Source organism: Pelecanus crispus, chromosome 1, assembly GCF_030463565.1.
Source record: "Pelecanus crispus isolate bPelCri1 chromosome 1, bPelCri1.pri, whole genome shotgun sequence".
NCBI lineage: Eukaryota > Metazoa > Chordata > Aves > Pelecaniformes > Pelecanidae > Pelecanus > Pelecanus crispus.
The window spans coordinates 14,644,736-14,662,757 of NC_134643.1; the positions used below are offsets into that span (position 1 = coordinate 14,644,736).

Here is an 18,022-nt window from a genome sequence, read left to right on the forward strand (position 1 = left end):
TATCTAAATAATTAAGGAAGGAATGAAGACATGTACAGTATTTGCATTTTTATTATAAAACAAAGATTGTCAGTAAGAGTCATTTCTTGACTTTAGTAGCATTCATCACTTGTTCTTGAGCAGCTTTCTTTGCCTTGACCATTTCAACGAGTTCCTGGGGAGTTGGGGGAAAAAAAAAGATTCTTATCTAAATGTGGAACTTTGTTAACAATGCTGCGGTTTTGAACACTACATAGATTCAGCCTGAAACACTCTAGCTCTCAACATAGTGAGGAATCTAGACAGTTTAATACCTTAAAACAACTTCTCTTAGAAACAAATAAATTAATGAAAGGTCAATGCTCATCTGCTTCCCCTGTGGCAGGAACTTTCCCTATAGGAGGCTAGGGATAGGACTTTACCACCTACAAGAGCTTGCTGTAAAATTGTAAGACAGATTCCATGAGACAGACTTCCCTTCCCAGCTTCCAGAGCCACTGCTTTCACTGACGAAAACAATCCTTACTGCTCTTTTAGGGTTGAGTTACAAAAAAAAAAAAAGCTTCTCCATAAGGCTCCATCTTGTGCTAGTTTGCTGTTGTCAGATACTGTCTGTGGTAGGGAAAGCAACAGTAAAAGCAAAGGATTCTAACAAGACCTGGGCTAGTTTAGTTACAATCCTCAAAGGAGGTGAGGCACCTTACCTTATATCGCTTCATGCAGTCTTTTTTTGACCGGCCTGGAACAGCTGCTGCTATTTTCTCCCATCTTTCGGGAGTATTTACTGGATAAGTCTTCAAGGCTTGTTCTAAAAGCTTTTGTTCTTCTGTAGTCCAAGGGGATGAATCTAAAGGTGATCCTGTTTTTAAATGCAAAAATGACAGTAAGAAAAAAATATTTAATAAGGAGTCTATGAGATAAGCCCAAGAAAATATTGTAAAACCTATTATAGTTGATTTAAAATCCTTGCAGTTTTGTGATACAGCTAGTCTGACCTAAGGGCTACCCAGTACTAAAAACCTAAAAGAAAAAAACCCAAACCCAACCCTGAAACTGACTGGACAAGTGGGATCTTTAAATAAAGCACAGAGAAGTTAGAAGGTAACATCTTTCATTGTCAGCTAGGTGTTAGATCACTGTAGCTGTGAAGCTACAGCATTAGGGCAGCAATGCAATTTTTCCTTTTGTGTTTCACTAAGGAACACTTAGTAAGGAAATGCAGCCTTCTGTGAGTGTCTGCAGAATTTGATGGGAGGTGTTTGGGGTTTAACAGGAGACCAAAGCTTAGCTGTAGGATGATGCTGTATCTCAAGTGCATCCCCCTCAGGCCTCCTCTTACCTGAAAATGTAGCACCCTCTGAGGAACAGATAATCTCAGCATCAGACTTAACCTGTTGCCTCACCCAGAAGCATTTCAAACTGTCACTATTTAGTTAACTGTGGCTTGTACTGTGTATACCAGAAACCCTCAAATCCACTAACAGAGCCTGGATCACTTTCTTGCTTGCTAAGTAAGTTTGTTTGTAAGCAAGTATGTTCTGGATTACTTTATTACTAAGATGCACAGGAGAGGCAACTCTTCACCTTTACCTTCAAATCGTTCTGAGGGGGCAGCACTGTCCATCTGAGGCACCACACCATGTTCTTTTTTAAATTTGTCAAATGCTTTCTTGTTTATATCGTCTTTTTGATGAGGGTCTATGAGCAACAGACATTGAAGAGACTAATTATTGCAACAAAATTAAAGCTTGATGTAATAACAAAACCATATAGCAGATTATTGTAAGCTAATAATCACACAATCAAAAAACCTAATTCCTACTGTTTAAAATGATGGTAAAGTGGTTGGTAGAGTTAAAGAAAAAAAAAAAATCTTTCAGGGTCTAATAAACTTTACTCAGAGTATCTGGCTCTCCAGCACCTATCCTGCTTTATACTGCTCAGATGAATACTTTCTCCGTATAAGCTTAAGCCTAAATCTGCAGCTTCACTGAAATCAAAAGGGATTATGAGTTTTTTTTCAGAGGCCAGTTTGTCTCTCTCCGAGTGTAGAGGAGCCAAGGCAATGCATGTGGCCTAGACATCTGTGCATCAAGTTAGATTAAACAAACTCCTGAGATTCACTCATGAGGTGGTGACTTACACCATAGCTGTTAGGCTGAAAATACAAATACTGAGTCACATAAATGCTCCTCTAAATCTTCCATCTGAACTACATTTCTTTTGGGGATATACAGAGGATTTTCTCAGAAACACAATGCTGCTCAAAGAAAACCAAGCTGTGTAGAAGCATGCAGACCATCTTATTACAGAAACAAGGTAATACAGATACCAAGCTTTTGGAGGCTCTTTGCTTTATTGATGACATCTTTTGCTGTTCGTTTTGTTCCAGTAGTAGAGTGCAAGTTCATGTAATTGGCAATAACTTCCCACCTAAAGCAAAAACAGAAAGGGCAAACCAGCATATTACATAATAGCTTATCTTCACAGAAGCTACTTTCAAGCTCCTGTACACATTCATATCAACTCCTAAGTAAGTTTAATCATACTTAAATACATATAAACTGTCATGGTAACTATCCTGGAAAGCTTTCAGTCACTAAATGCAGGAATTTTCCCTTAAGAATTCAGTCAGCTTAGGTGAGCTTCTTGGCTTCTGATACAGAAGAAGGATGGGACAGAATATAGGTGCGTAAGTGCAAGTCTCTAATCCTCAAAACTGCTCAGCTGTTGCTTTCCTGGATTCCCTAAACACCTCTGACATTAAATACCACAGGCTGCACTGAAAGGGCTGAGAAGTTACTAACCCTGTTTCCACCGCCCCCGAAAATACCTAAACATCAGGTAAAGGGGCTTCAACAGGAGAGACCTGGAACAGCCCTAGCCCCCAAATTATTCCTAGTGCATTCTTAGAAAATGGAGGGGAATATTTGCACCTGATCAGACAGTAGGACCGTATCTAGGCCTGTGTTCTCAATGAGTACTCTTGACTGCTGTGCTGCGGTGCAGAAACAGGTACTGGTATCATCTCCATAGAGAGTATGACAGCTTGTTTTTTTAAAGTAAGCATCCAAATCTTGTAATGGAGGCTTCAAATCTGTGAATCCTAAGTGGAAGAAGGCATTTCACTCCTGGGAAAGAACAGGATTTAACGCATGCTCCTGTTCTTGATACTTATTAGTAAGATGATTGCTGGTGCTGTTTTCTGTGAAGCCCAGCCTTTCCCTTTTCCCCTGGCTCTCCCCTAAAGAGAGCTGGGGCACTTAACTCATATCTCTGGCTGTTTTCCTCCTACTGTGTAGAGGAGACACCATTCTCACATTCATTGTGGAGCTACTGGAAGTAGCTTACACACTAGTATTCCTACCCAGCTGCATCACGGTCACTGTTCCAGTTTTGTTCTCTGCTTTAATGACTGGAGCCTATCCTGTAGTAAGCCCTGTGCCAACACGCACCTCAGCACCATCTTGCTGATGGACTGAGTCCCAGGTTTGGGGGAAAGAAGATACAGGACCAGAGCTAACTCCAGTGATACACAGAGCATAGTACTAAGAGAAGACAAACCACAGGCTACTCAACAGTCAAGGAAAAGGAGGAAGTTTAGGGAATCCTTATACTGACATCATGCTTAGGATGGTCTGAAAATAAGCTGTATTATGCTTGTTATTTAATTAAGAATTGCTAGTAGGGCTTTTAACACCAAACCCGAGAACTACCTTGAGTTAGTCCCTGCTGGGAAGAGGTTCACAGCTTTAATTAACAACTGTAAATCATCTTCTGGCCAATTTTTGCTTCCCCCTCCACCACCAGTAGTTGACTTTTCTGAACTCTTTGTTGCTTGGCGCATACGAGCTTCTGCCTCTTCTTTCTCTCGCCTTATTTGTTCATTTATTTCTTCTATCTGAAGGATTGTAAACAAACATCATTTATTTATTTATTTTTACATGTTACAGTGAAACAAACCCTCTCTCTGGAATTGCTTTGAGCCTTGAATTTTACTTAGTTTCCATTCTGTACATTATACGTAAGGAAATGGAGGAGCTTATCTGCTCCAGGATTGTTTCCCTCCATCTTGTGCGTAAATTTGGCCATCCCCAATTAGGAGCTACAGCAGGAATCCATCACAAGTTCACTAGGAAATGAAATGAACACTCCCAGGATTAAGGCAAAACTTCTGAATCTAGCATGAATGTCCAGGCTAAGACCTGACTTACAGGGACAGATCCACAAAAGTATTAAGAACCTAAAGGGACTGGTGAGGGCAGTTAAACATTCATGTTGAATGCGCTGATTCCCAAATCTTCCAACCTAACTGGTACCTAAGCCTGGTTATGCCAGAAATTCTCAGTTGCTATGGTTATTCCAAGTTAGCATTAACTGCAACAACCCAGATTTTAGTTACTAAGAGCTTATTCGGGTTAGATGGCCATGTGTAGTTTGTTGGCAAGCAGTTCAGCAGAATTTAAGTTATTCGTCGCACATCTTTGTGAACTGTGATCACATCTTGAGACTGTGGTGTGATGTATCTTTAACATTATCTGCTTCTGAGCAGGCCCAATCCAGTCTTGGCATCATTAAAAAAAGCTATGCACTTACAGCTGTTGGCAGGATGCTCAAAATAGATTTCTTGCTGTCTATCTCATAGTAAAATCTCCCTGGCAAAAGGAAAGTTATCTGACATAATTTTTATTAATGCAAAAGTAGAACAGTTTTAACAGAGAGACAGAAAGGTGACTGTCCTGTGTTTGGAACACAATCCTGGAGACTGGGAGACTGGATTCAGTCCCCTGTAGAACAAGAGGGATTTGAGTCTCAAGTTGTCTGATGAGTAAACCTGGCCCTGGGATGGGGACAGATCATCTTCCCCACCAGGAAAGAAAGTTCACAGCTATGAGTCCAAAGCGGATGAAAGCACCTTATTCTTCCTGCAGGATGCGGGTTTGGACTTATTAGTCCAGATGGCTTTTTCCTGCTGCCAAATTTAGGCAGATCCTTGCTGAGTTTTGTAAATCTTGATCGCAAGTGTCTTGCTTTTCCCATACTTTGGTATTCAACCCACTGGCCCTTCCAGTGGCTACAGCCTGCAGCGCTTAAGTCCTTTTGTGGATCTAGCCCCCGGTCACAGATCCTAGACTAGGATTTTTCTTGTGTAACAGAATAGGCTAAGGCTGCCCTCCTTCCCCTCTAGGTAATTGCTACCCATTGTTGGGCAAAATTAAATTCCTCTACTGTTTCTGTATACTGTACCAGTGGTAGGTTTTGTGTCCTTTACTAATTAAAAACACCTATTTTTTTTCTCAGCTGACCCTGGTTATTTCACTAGCCACAAACTGCACTATGTAAAATGGAGCAGAGATCAACTCTGCCTGGGGACTCTGGAACTCAGGTCTTTGTGTTTAACAGGCATGATTCCAAAGCAGCTATGTTGTATCTTACTTTGATTCAGTCATGTAGATTTCACAAACCAAATCATTCTGTTACTTTGATTTGACACTCAGCATAATTACCTGTTTTACTACAGCCGCCTTTCCTCCTTCCCTTGTTGTGGATGTAAGTGCTTCATTCAAGCATTGCAGACTAAAAATAAATTATTAAGTTACAACGGATAGCTAGTAGAAACATGGGTATCAAAACGAGCAGAAATCAGCAGCAGGAAGACTTACCTTGCTAGCTCAAGACGATCACAAAGCTTTTCCACCTCCTCCATCATTTTAACACAATCTGCCTCATTATCAGAAAAGTAATTCCAGTTCTGGAAGCAGAAATACATGTTCTACAAAGTTCTTGAACTTTATTGTCCTGTTCCTTCAGACAAAGTCTTAACACACAGCGTTCTTCAGCGACAGCTGTGTTTGGACCTATTTAGTCGTAACTAATAGGTTGGACCCAGCTTCAGTCGTAACTCAAAACCGTATGATAAGTAGTTGTTTTAGTAGTTTGCTTTTTAGTAAACCCACTTTCTATACACCCATCTCCAGCCATAAGAACAAGCAAGCATGTGATAGGGTCTGATCTAAGCAAACATACTACTTTCACAGATGTAACCTATATTTCACTATAATAACATTTAAATACCTTGCATGTTGTTCTCAGTTTTTGCCTTTCCTTCTTGATTGCTTTTTTCTGTATCTCTTTTTCCTTTTTTGCTACTAATGCTTGTTGCCTAACTTCTTCTTCCTCCTTTTCTTTTGCTAACCGTGCTGCTTCTAATTCTGCTTGTCTTTGCTGCAATCAAAAGGAAAAAAACAAAAAAACCTCAAAGTCACACTGTTACAGGGTCATTCAGTCATTCAATATTAAAATGTGCTGTTTCTGGTTTTGGTGGTTTTTATGGGTTTGGGGTGGGTTTTTGGTGTTTTTTTGGTGTTTTTTTTTTTTTTAATTAAATACTTTAATGTTTGGTTTTTGAAGAATTTTGAGGGAGGTGATGAAACATGCACCAGTTGGCATTAATTCAAACACTCACTATGAGGACTCCTAGTTTATAAATCCTGACTTCCTTTACAATGAAGACATAAAACTGTATGAAATTTCCTATGCCTGCCCCAAGAGTATAAGCTTGGAAAAATACAGTGGTCCAACATATCTCCTGCATTGTTATTAACATCATGTCTTGCAGTGCTCCAGTATTGTCCTTTAAGTTGCTTTTTAGCACCTTACAGTTCCCTTTCATTCCTGGTACTCTTTTCAGAGCCATCTTTTCCAAACTGTTAATATTAAATCAAGTATGTTATGTCACCTCAAAGTGTTTCATACCAATCAACCACTCACAGACCATACACAAGGCAAACAGCTGTATCCATTTTATGAAAAAGGAAAGTAGGCCACAGAACTTAACAACTGCCTCTAAACCAGAGGAAGTGTATGCAACAACAGAAAGCAATTTTAGAAGTCTTTTTGTTTCAGATCTGTGCTCCTTGTTTTCAAATAATTCTCAAAAGGCTGTCAGTCTTGCACTGCCTGTTGCACAGGGATTGAAGACAACACATCTTTAAACCCCAATATAATTCTAACTAGCTTTCTGACACATCTAGAAGCTGAAGCAGTGGATCAGGTGGGAATGAACCAGGGTTCTTCAACCCAAATAAAGTAGTTAACTTACTTTTTCTTTTGCCTCCTGTTCTTTTCGTTTTGCTTCTACCTTTGCTTTCTTCTCTGCTTCTTTTTTTGCCTTTTCTTCCTCCTTAAATTTCTTTATCCTGGGATCACAGCTGTATGCATTGTCTGGCAGAAGAAAGGATGCATCACATACAAAAGAAAAACAGGAGATTTCCACTGTTAGTTAACAAACCTCTCTTTAAAAAACCAGCAGTTTGCATGCTCACCAACAAGTGTCCTAATTCTGTTCATTTCTTCTTTTTTTCTCAATGCTCTGGCAGCTCTGTTCTGCTTTTCAATCCACCTCCTTTCATCTCGACTAAAAAGGGAAAGCATAACTAGTTCAGTGCTAATACCTTACAGTGTCAATCTGTTAGAAATTCAACAACAAACTTCTTAAAAAAAAGTTTCCCCACACTGATGCTCTTCTCTGAATACTTCAAAAATAGACTTAAAAAAAAAAAAGAAGTTCCAGGCCCCAAGCTCATGTCAAAAGTGCTAAGCATTTACACAATTACATAAACCTTCAAAACACCTAACAAAACAAGCTGCTTATCTGTCATTGCAAGGAATGAGATCATGGACTTCATTTTTAAAGTGTAATCCACTTGTTGACCTAACATGAAACCCAAGCAAAACAACTGAAATGCTGGTATACAGTTTAATTAAAGGGCAGCAATATAATCAGTGTCAAATTATCTCCACTTTACAGAATATAGGTCGTGTCAAGTAAACCCATCTGCACAGAAAGAACACTTTCTATGAAGTACCGTGACACTCCAGTAGAATCATGCTGGATTCACTCCGGTAAAATACAGCTCAGGTTAAACAGATTAAAAATTGGATAAATCACCTGAAAATATTTGTCAGTGCTGTCAAAGAGGCAAATTTTTAGTGGGGGTCTATATCCTCATCCACACAAGCAAATACAGAACAATATACCTCAGAACAAAGAAAACAATCCCAGTAACAGAGTAGGAGACTACTACAAGTAGATTGAAAGTTTAAAACACAAGCAACATCACCTTTGGCAAGAAGGGATAACAAGAATTGTGACTATCTGAACAGAAGCTGAAACGTAGTTCTCTCTCTGAAGTACAGCATACCATGCACCATTTGTCTAAACATTTTTTAAAAGGGACACTAATAACAAGAAAAAGCACAAAAAAGAGCTATGCAAATAGTTCAAGAGCCTTCCAATGAGAAGCCTAAAGATTAATCTGTATAATTTATCAAAAATACAAGTGATATGGAATTGATTACAGTGCTTTCACAGGAGAGAGAAGATTGGGTCCAGAGAGGCTCAAAAAATTTAATAGCAGGAAAAGGCGTAAGAGAAGAGGAACGAATGCCTAGCTACAGCCTAAATATGGCACAGTTTTTAGCCACAAAGCAAGCTACCCACTGAATCGAACTACAAAATTGATTTCTATTTAAACTTGGAAGAAGAGGTTCATACAACGCCAGTTACGGTTATACAAGGATGACTAAGTGAAAGGTTGTGTCCTGTGAAATACGCGCTAGACTAAATGATTTGATGTTCTAACTTGAACATTCTGTGTTTATAACTGTAGGAAGGGTAAAAATAGAACGTATTTTCCAATAGCGATGTGGTCCGAGTAATTCAGCAACTATCACTACGTCAACAAACACAATTTTTATTAACATCAAACCATCAGAAATAATCTCTCTAAATACTAGAAAGCGTCACTTGTCTCAGCATAGTTTAATAAAGAGTTGGAAAGCGAAATGATACCTGCTTACTTATCCACTCTGTTCTGGCTCCAGGCTCAACCTGTGTTTGGGACTTGCTGGAACTGCAAGTCTGAAGTTAAATGAACACACATTTCAAAGCACCTCAGAAACACCTCTGCGATGCAAGCAAGAGCTATTTCAATTACACAAGACAAAGAGAAGCCCACAGTCAGTCCTGTTCAAGTCCATGACTGACTACTAAGCTGGGAGAGTGGAATTCAGTCTTCGTTTGGCTACCTTTCTTCCTACAACTTAGTCTAACAGAAAGTTGGAAAATCTTGCTCTATCAATCCCTCAGTCTCCTGTCAAATTTCTTTTTACTTACATACCATTCTGCTTTTTCTTTTTCCTCTTCATCTAAATAGGAAAACTCTCTCCAGGAATCAAAATTATACCTAAAGTAAATAAAAGTAAAAAAACAAACCAAGAATGAATGGAAAAAAAAAACAAAACAAAACAACTGAACAGCAAAGCTATTACAAATAATCTACCTTTTTTACTCTTAGTTTTTTGTAGGCAATTATATTGTTATTTACAGTTTATAATACATAATTTACAATTACATTGCACCTACAATGATTCCACCATGTTAAGTCAGAACACAAGATGCTACTGAAAGTAATGATTTACATCTATCTGTACTGTAGGACAGAGTGTATTTTAGGATGGTATCAATCTCACCAACTCTGAATGTCTACACTGCAGTTGTCTAAGCTCCCATTACAGGCAGTGGAGATACAGTGCAGTCTTGTAGAGTTCAGAGAGCAATTAATTTAATCTTTATATAAGCATCCGTATTTAGCAGATGAGTCAAGCCATAAACTGTACTGACTTTATTGGACTAGACACACCTCCCTGAGCTAGGGGAGCTTAAATACCTAGTAGACATCTCCACGGAAGGCACAAGTTAGGCGAGATGAACCCCACTTCTAGTCTGTGGGTCAACTCGGTTCACAGCCGTTGTGGCCAGAGAACTGTCAGAAGCTCCCGCTGTAACTGTGAATTTACAACGTGGATGTATTAGCTAGGAGAAAGCCAGCTCAGTTTGTGGAAGGCAGCAAACAGCTGTGGGGTAATTTCGTGACATTACTAGGTCAGAACAGACCACAGACAACAACCTACATACAAAAGAGCCTGCAAGCCCTTTATATCACGTCTTGAATACTGTGAATAGAAACTAAGGTATCAGCTAACTTACCAAAATGAATAGAATGCATCTACCTCTTCAAATGATGAGTTCATATCCCCAAGTTTAGGAACATTTTTCTTATTTGACCACCTGAAAAATGAATGGATATATTCAAGAAATAATACTTAAAATCTTACTTCATAGCATGGCACATGTTAAGTACAGAATCAAAATACCAAATCAGAGGCTCCCTCCCGCAAACACAGAGGGGCGCCAGAACAAGGAAGAAAACAGGAGAGTTCCTTCTAAACATCCTTCAGATATGGCCTTTTCTGGGAAGCGCCCCCAGAAAAGCAAACTCCTCCTGCCTGAGTTTGGTGTGCCTACAAGGAGACCTGATGCAGCATAAGCTATCTTTGTAGATGCTCAATTGTCCATACACATTCCTCTGGTAGAGAAGCTTACAGGAAGTGGACAAAAGGTGCTCTGTGAATAACTCGGCTCTATGGTAGGCTACAGGAAGTTTCCCACATATTCTAATGGAGTATGAGGGAATAATGCATGCTCTGCTTCCATTCCATTTTTTCCCTACAAAGAGGGAAATCTTCCATAGGCTCTAGAATTTGTTGTTCCATGACACAGCATCCATTTCCAAGCAGAGAAGGGAACAACCCATCTGACAACCACAGATACAGGTCTGAATTTCTGGAATACTTGATAAAAGATTCAATAAATCTACTTTAAATAATCAACAGATTGTTCAGAATGTGTTGTAAAGTACCTCACACAATAAAACGCTTTTTTTCATAAAAGGTGAAATAGACTTCTATTGTGACAGCCTTAATACAAAGTTAATTGGCAAGCGTGAACCAAATGCAGAAAGAAGTCACACACCTTAAGAGAGAACCACCAAATATTGATAGTTACATTTATCTTCTCTTTTAACCAGCTAAATTGTGAACATAACTATTGTCTTCTGTTAATGTGTCACCCTCATAAGAAAATCATAGAAAAAGGAATTTTTAGTCAGTAGCATACACACACTTGGTAGAGTAAATAATTGTAAGATGAAACAATGTGTTGTACAAAAAGGACAGTAAGTAATATGAAGCTGAGAACAGACTTTTTTTTTTTTTTTAAATCTCATGGGTCAAACAAACAAATCAAAAAATGCCACCAGTGTGACAGTTCAGATTATTTTAAAATGAAATAACAGAGAATGCACTATTTTACTTGTATTACATTTCTAGCAAATTAATGCATCTCCCAGCATCCCTTAAAATCACACCTGTTACAAACACAGTGCCAGAAGAGTTTGCAAATGCTGATTCTCCAGCAACAGCAAAGGCAGTCTGACATAGCTTACCTGGCATTTCTTTCAAAAACTGGTGAAAAAACTTCAAAGAAGTTTTCTTTTGCTTCACTTTTGGAAGGTACAGAGTTATCAAAAGTAGGATCTATGCTGTTAAATGCTCGTCGTTTCATAGGATCAGATAATATTTCATAAGCTGAAAAAAAAGTTACCAGACATAAAACATGAGACAAAAGTGAGCCTTCCGCACAAGGTGGGAATGTTACAAAAAAGGTTCTAAATGTTTAAAAAGATGCTCTCAGATCTGTGTTGGATCTATCATTCTGTACAGCTTGATATTTAATTATTTTAGTGACACCAAATAGCATTGTTGTCAATTCCTGTTAAACTAAGTAGGAGAAAAACGTTTATGAAAAACAACACATTGAACCATTATGATATAACAAACCAGAGTATATTTAAAAAAAAAATTTATAGCAGTAAATTTGGTTCAGGCACTGGCAGTTTGGGCGTGACATCTCTAGGCTTTTATCCTACATCAGATCCCTGCAGATAAATTGACAAAAACCAGTCTACTAAGACAGGTACGGAGTAAAAGCAGTTCCTGAGTTAATACGACGTCCGAACTGGCAAGAACAGGAGCCATTCATTAGAATTTTTGCAGCTCATGATGAAGTTGTACTGAGACTCGGAAAGAGTATAAAACACCACATAGCTACTATTCAAAACAGGCATGCGCGGCCAGTTTTCCTGTTCTTACAGTCCTGCAGTTGGGGAGCATCACATTACTGAATCTTATAACCTGGAAATCACATGCACTGTAGCTTCAGTAAACTCTTGTTTTCTCTCAGGGAAGCGTGGAATTACTTTGTCTGCCAGTTCTACAATACCTACTATTTTTCAATAAGAGTGAAAAGTCAAAGGAATCAAATTCATGTTGCGATCATTCATGGGCTGACTGCATCCCTGGACAGAGAACACTGCACCATGAAAGTCAGATCTAGAAGGTGATAAGCTGGAGGAGACCGTGGTGCTCTGTGGTTCTGTAAACCCATCTCACTGCGCATGCTAATGAAGAGAGGAAGGAATGCAAGGGACCACCAATGAGCTGCTGTCTGCCAGTCTTCCCTTCCTCTCTGGGAAGGGACTTCCCTCTGCCAATACTCTAAATGACGCCAAGTATCCTCTACATTGCAAGCTAGGAGCTTCAGTAACCTTCATACCATTTTCCTGATCCAAGAAATTCTGTGCACATCTCTTGGTTCCTCTTCTATCTAAGAGATGTCCCTTTCATGCAGATCCCCTGTTCTACTCCCACATACTCAGTTCCCCCAGCACGGTATCTCCCACTCACTCCTTTGTCAGACCCAGCTCTGAATACCCCCTACATACTCCTGCCTTTCCAAGTTTCTTCTCTCCTCTCCATTACCACTTGCTCTTACTCCAGATTCCCCTTTCCTACCACCACATTTCCTTCCTCCACAGTGCTGCCTGGAAGCATTACTCCACTTCTATGCCACTTTGTGCTTTCCTTTTTGTTTATCCTTAACTTGGATCGTAAGCAGTTAATGGGAAACATATTTTGCTCCTTGCATGTAGAACACAGAGCATATTCCCGAATTCAGGAGCAGGTTGTTCTTATAAATATCTGCCAGTTTCAGACAGGACTGCAACTATGGGATAAAAAAAAATCACGTTTGGTAACTTTTTTTCCTTTGGAGGCTGAAAACATCATTAGCTTTTGTAACATATCATCAAACATTTTAACTAGTATTGTAAGAAGACACCCAGAAGAAGAAAGTTTAGAACACACAAATTCCAAGACTTCCTCCTGCCCTGACCTTATTGAGTCAAAAAAATTTTGTTTAAAGGAAACAAAAAAGCCAAACTCCAAAGCATTTCTGGAGGCTTAAGTCATACACCTAGAACACTCCCTATGGCCCTGGAATCGTCCAGCAGCGGTGTTTTAGGTCACTACAGGCAAGAAAGGAAATGTTATTCAATTGAGGTCACTTGGTCATCTGTGGACAAAAAAAGAGCAGCTGAAGAAACTGGTATCCTACAAGAAATCAACAGATGCTCTGTTGGCAGAGTAAGCACATTAGAATTCAGATTTTCCAATTGCTGTTGGTGTCCTAGGGGAATTACTTTACAGCAAACCAGTTTATCCCAGGTACATGGCCACCTCCAGCGGTTCATCTCTGCATACGCTGCTACAAGTGTTCACATTTTATCATTAAGCGGCACAGCAGACAAACGTCTTATCAGTGCATTCCCATACTCCTTCTACCCAGAGAGAAGTTATACTTATGCAATCTCTACTGAGGCAGTTTTCTAAAATGGAAAAGAACTTCTCTGGCTTTTTAGTAATTGACAATTCTTTAAAAGCCTAATAAAGTACTACAAATACATTTCAGATAATCAAGTAGATTGAGAGAGTATCTATAAGAGGGATCAATTCCTTACCTTTAGTTATGCATGTAAAATAATCATTATCACCTTCTCCTATCTGTTCCCCTGCAGCTTTTCGCTTGTCTGGATGATGTTTCAAAACCATGGACTTATCTAGCAAATAGATGCATTAGGTTTAGAAATACTTCATCATCGACAATTTATTCTCACAAACAACCAAGTAATACAATAATTCCAGCTGACATTTCTCTAATTAGATACTTATAAACAAACAAACTAACCAACCCCCCAAAACATCAGGAATTAAACAGTTACGAGTTAATGAACTTTCTTTGATTTAACACTATTGTCAGAATTAAATTTTTTTCATCATTGCCGGGACACAAAATAACCACAACTCAGAAACCCTATTCCACCATCATCAGCTGAAGAAGTACTGATTTTCTGGGACTTATTCTAATATTATGCATAGCAAAGTGCTTCAGTAACTCTGAGTGTACAGTTTAAGCACAATGCAGTTTCGGCACCTTAATTGTGCAAGATTGTACAATTCCCTCTGCAATCATACTGGAAAAATAAAAATAATTACTATCATTTTAGTTGTTATTTCTAATGAAAAGCAAAGTAGTTCAGATGAAATAAAAATTGTATTCTATCCCTTTACTCAAGTTCTGAACACAATCCAAGATGAAATTTAGCAAGGAAACTACAGCCATGAGCCTGTGAAGACTGCTGCACTTACCCATAGATAACATTAAGCACGCACACAGACTTCGTGGTCAAACTCTCTCTGCTCAGGCCTTAAATCCTAACATTTAACTAACACTTACAGAGTATCTACTGAAGTTGCTACCAAGGTTGTCTTAGTGTTTAAACAGTAAAATCAGATTTTAAACTGACTTCTTTGCCAAAAGGTCTAGCCATATCATCATACAACATAAAACGTACCTTTCTTGGCTCGCTATAAAATACCAGAGAGAAGATATCATGCAAGTAGTTAGAGCAGCCTGCCTTTTGAGAAACAAACCAGAACCCTTCTTAAAAATAGGAAAAGCACAGTACATACTGGTGAGAAAGACTCAAATCTCTACACCACCATGTAATAATTGAGTGCTGTTAGGATCCTAAAGAGAGAGATGCCCCAGCTCTTGCTCGACAAGATTAGCGAGACCACTAATCATCACCAGAATAGGTGTTGCTCTGTGCTGTATCAGCACAATGCTCCATGGTGGCACTGCTAAGCAACATGTACCTGAGGCACCATAATTTCCTGTGCAAGTTGGTAATTTGCTAATTTCCACCCATTTGCATTTGGGAGTAACTTAATCTTCACCTGTGGTTTCACTGAGGACAGCGATCTACTCACAGTGGTACAGTTACACAGACAATTGCTTGCAAAATCAATTCACAAAACCATCAGCTTATTTCATAAAGGCTATTGAACAATCTTCAGCATACTTTTAAATCTTCCTTCACTAAATACTTGCATCCTTCTTGCAAAGTCAACTCTTGGTCACGTTGCTTTCTAGGAAAAGAAGTTCTGAAGCCCAACATGTTGTTCCTTCATATGCAAGTACCATAAAATACCCCTGATCACCTGCATGCACTTCTGAATCATGTTACGATTTAAGGCACAGGCCCGTGACATCATTAAGCAGCACATGTGGCACTTCCAAGTTCTACTTTTTACTTACTTAAAATGTCAAGGAAACTTAACCTCACAAGACTACATTTTTAACGGCTTAGTAATATCCCAGAGATCCAGCTTCAGGAACTCTACAGTTTTCACACGGTAAAATGACCAAAGATGACCAAAACTGAGCTTCTCAGTGGCCTAAGTAACTTTTAATTACTTCAATACCTGAAAATTCAAGAGCTGCTGCTCCATTCCCATGCAATGCTCAGTTTAATCAGAATGACAACAGCAGCGTACTTCTTAAACACTCACTAGCGTTAAGGTGGCAGGTAACCATTGTAAGGGGGCTTCAAGGTACCAACTCTACTGAAACACATAGGGCAGGGCTATGCAGACTCAGAAATGCAGAAATGTACAGTTATAGTCTCAGGTTTGTTGACAAAAAATACAGGCAAGAAAGCCGAGATGTGAACTCAGTGAAATTTTTGAATTTCCTAGCTTTAGGCCTGTGGATTTTGGAGCTGTGATGTGAACTTAGAAGGCTGGTAAGCAACACAAATCAAAGAGCAGGCATTTTTAGGCCTGTGAAACAATAAAAAGCTTGTTCATGACATGTATGCATTTTCACGTGGAAAACAGCTGTGTACATCTGAAAGAAAGGTATGCTTATGAAGGAGAGGTACTTACGAGCTGCTTTGATTTGTTTCTGAGTAGCCCTGTATCGTACATTTCCTAGCCCAAGAACTGCATAATGGTCTTGATTCTGAGGAAAAAAAAACCCAAAACAAACCAAGAACCCTAATAAGCACTGATAAATACGACCTAAAAAAGCCACAACACAACACATGCAGAAAAACAGTTCTCTTCCCCATCTTTTAAAAACAAGAGGCAGAATTCTTACCTCTCAATAAATATTAGAAAAACACCAACTGTTGTAAAGGCCAGAATTATTGAATAACCAAATATCAATAAATTAAGCCACTGTTACAGTAATTCAAGTAGCTTAATCTAAATTGGATTAAAGCACTGAATCCTAGGAAGTTTAGTTATTGGAAAATTGAACTGCTGTCTTTAATGTTAAGAGTGCTAAGGCAATTCCAGAATAGGGGAGGCAGTAACAGGGAGAAGAGACACTTTTAATGCTTACAGGCAGTAAAATGAAAAACAACAGTTCAAGACTAAGATCTTACCCTAACGTGTGCTTGAGTTTGCCCTTGTCAACTGGTTATGCGTGGAAAATACAAACCCAGCTATAACGCTAAGGGACACAAACCAATGCAGAGTGGCATGGGAGGGGAGGAGGAGGGGGATCTTTAGCAGCTGGGAATGGCAGGTAACTTTGACAGGAAATTTCCAGCAAAAATAATTAACGCTAATCTACATCAACTGGATACCTTCCAGTCCTTTGGATCAAGGGTTTTTAGCATAGGAAATTCTTCAAGCTGCAATTCTTCATCCCCTGATTCTTCAGAAAGTTCCTTCTCATCTTCTAGCTCCTGGAAAGAGGCAGAAACATTTATGTTTCTCCTCTTAATAAATGCTTCAAACCATCTTCCCACAGGTTCCACTTGACAGAGTACTGATGCTATAAGCAAAAACATAAAAGCAACTTCACCTTCTGCGGTTCACTTTTTTTTTTTTTTTTAAATTCAACCCCATCAAAGCCCATAAAAGGACTGCATCACACTAGGCTACAGATTGCCAAATCTTCTAGTTCGCTCTGAAAACAGCAGACTGCTTTCAAGATTGCAAGAACCAGAACACATGCCTATCAGATGGTATCTTCCAAACGCTTCACGGCGTTCTCAAAGCTCGAAACGTGCTTTCAAGTTAAAGGAACGCACATGTTAAATTATATTTAATACCTTTTTTTACTTTGGTAATAGAGGAGGTAACTGCGGCAGAAATATTAAATTTGGATTGATCTTCTCTGCGTTCCCGCTCCCTCTTACACAGGCCACTCCCTCTGGCAGCGAACCCAGACTTGTTGCTCACACACTGACTTGAAATGAGCACCAAGGCAGGCGCAACACGTGAGAGGCCAGCATTAAAGTAGAATAAACGGCAAAGCTCGCCAGAAACGGACGGTTTTCCGGCGCTAACGCCGCAGCAGGTGCCCGAGGGGCGGGTCTGTTCCCCCGGAGTACGCAGCGGCTCAGACCGGGGGAAGCCCCGGTCCTGACAGCAGCGGCAGAGGGGTGCCCCGCGCCTCGGCGGCAGCGGGAGATCCCGGCAGCACCGCCCCGGTCCTGGTCCTGGCCCCAGCTCCAGCTCCGACCCCGGCCCCGGTCCCCCCCGACGCGCCGACTCCACCGGCCGCGGCTCGGCACCAGCTGCAGCCCCGCGGCCGGGCCGCTCCTCCCGCTCCCTCCCGCGGGGCCGGCGGTACCTACCGGCCGACAGCGGCCCGGAGACGGCCGTGGCCTGCCCCTCCTGCGCGCCCCGCAGCATGGCGGCGGGCGGCGGGCCTGGGCGCGCCTCGGGCCTGGGCGCCGGGCCCCGCTGGCCTCGCCTCGCCGGTTGCCAGGAGCCGGCGCATGGAGGCGCCCGGCGAGCGCTTCCGGGGCGGCAGCGGCGTGCGGCGGGATAAGCGGCCCGGCGGGGCCCGGCCCCCCGCCCACCCCCTCGCCCCCCTGCCTGCTCCACGCCGCCTCTCCGCAACGAGGCCGGCGTCGGAGACGAGGCGCAGCCGAGCCCGGAG

General features: G+C 40.6%; 1 protein-coding gene across 3 annotated transcripts; it reads right to left on the reverse strand.

Moving 5' to 3' along the window:
* Nucleotides 1-33: 33 nt before the first annotated feature.
* DNAJC2 (DnaJ heat shock protein family (Hsp40) member C2) lies at nucleotides 34-17,772 on the reverse strand. 3 transcript variants are annotated; one of them, XM_075728021.1, is made up of 17 exons: nucleotides 17,715-17,772; nucleotides 16,716-16,906; nucleotides 16,009-16,084; nucleotides 13,740-13,838; nucleotides 11,328-11,469; nucleotides 10,031-10,111; nucleotides 9,162-9,227; nucleotides 7,305-7,396; nucleotides 7,082-7,203; nucleotides 6,055-6,204; nucleotides 5,643-5,731; nucleotides 5,487-5,556; nucleotides 3,696-3,880; nucleotides 2,312-2,412; nucleotides 1,570-1,677; nucleotides 684-838; nucleotides 34-154 (listed from the first exon to the last, which is right to left on the reverse strand). In XM_075728021.1, the coding sequence occupies exons 1-17, from the start codon at nucleotides 17,770-17,772 to the stop codon at nucleotides 80-82; spliced, it is 1,860 nt and encodes a 619-aa protein (XP_075584136.1). In that variant the 3' UTR covers nucleotides 34-79. The 3 variants fall into 3 exon arrangements, with proteins under 3 accessions (XP_075584136.1, XP_075584137.1, XP_075584138.1); XM_075728022.1 differs by lacking the exon at nucleotides 17,715-17,772 and adding an exon at nucleotides 17,187-17,453; XM_075728023.1 differs by lacking the exons at nucleotides 5,487-5,556; nucleotides 5,643-5,731 and having other exon boundaries at nucleotides 17,715-17,753.
* Nucleotides 17,773-18,022: the final 250 nt, after the last annotated feature.

What these genes read in the sequence shown, in the direction of transcription:
- DNAJC2 (XM_075728021.1), bottom strand. Translation starts at nt 17,772, where the DNA reads ATGCTGCGGGGCGCGCAGGAGGGGCAGGCCACGGCCGTCTCCGGGCCG. An exon ending in AACTGAGAACAACATGCAAG is followed by an intron (nt 5,732 to 6,054) that starts GTATTTAAATGT and finishes TTCTGCTTCCAG; the next exon opens with AACTGGAATTACTTTTCTGA. An exon ending in AGGCGGCTGTAGTAAAACAG is followed by an intron (nt 3,881 to 5,486) that starts GTAATTATGCTG and finishes ACAATCCTTCAG; the next exon opens with ATAGAAGAAATAAATGAACA.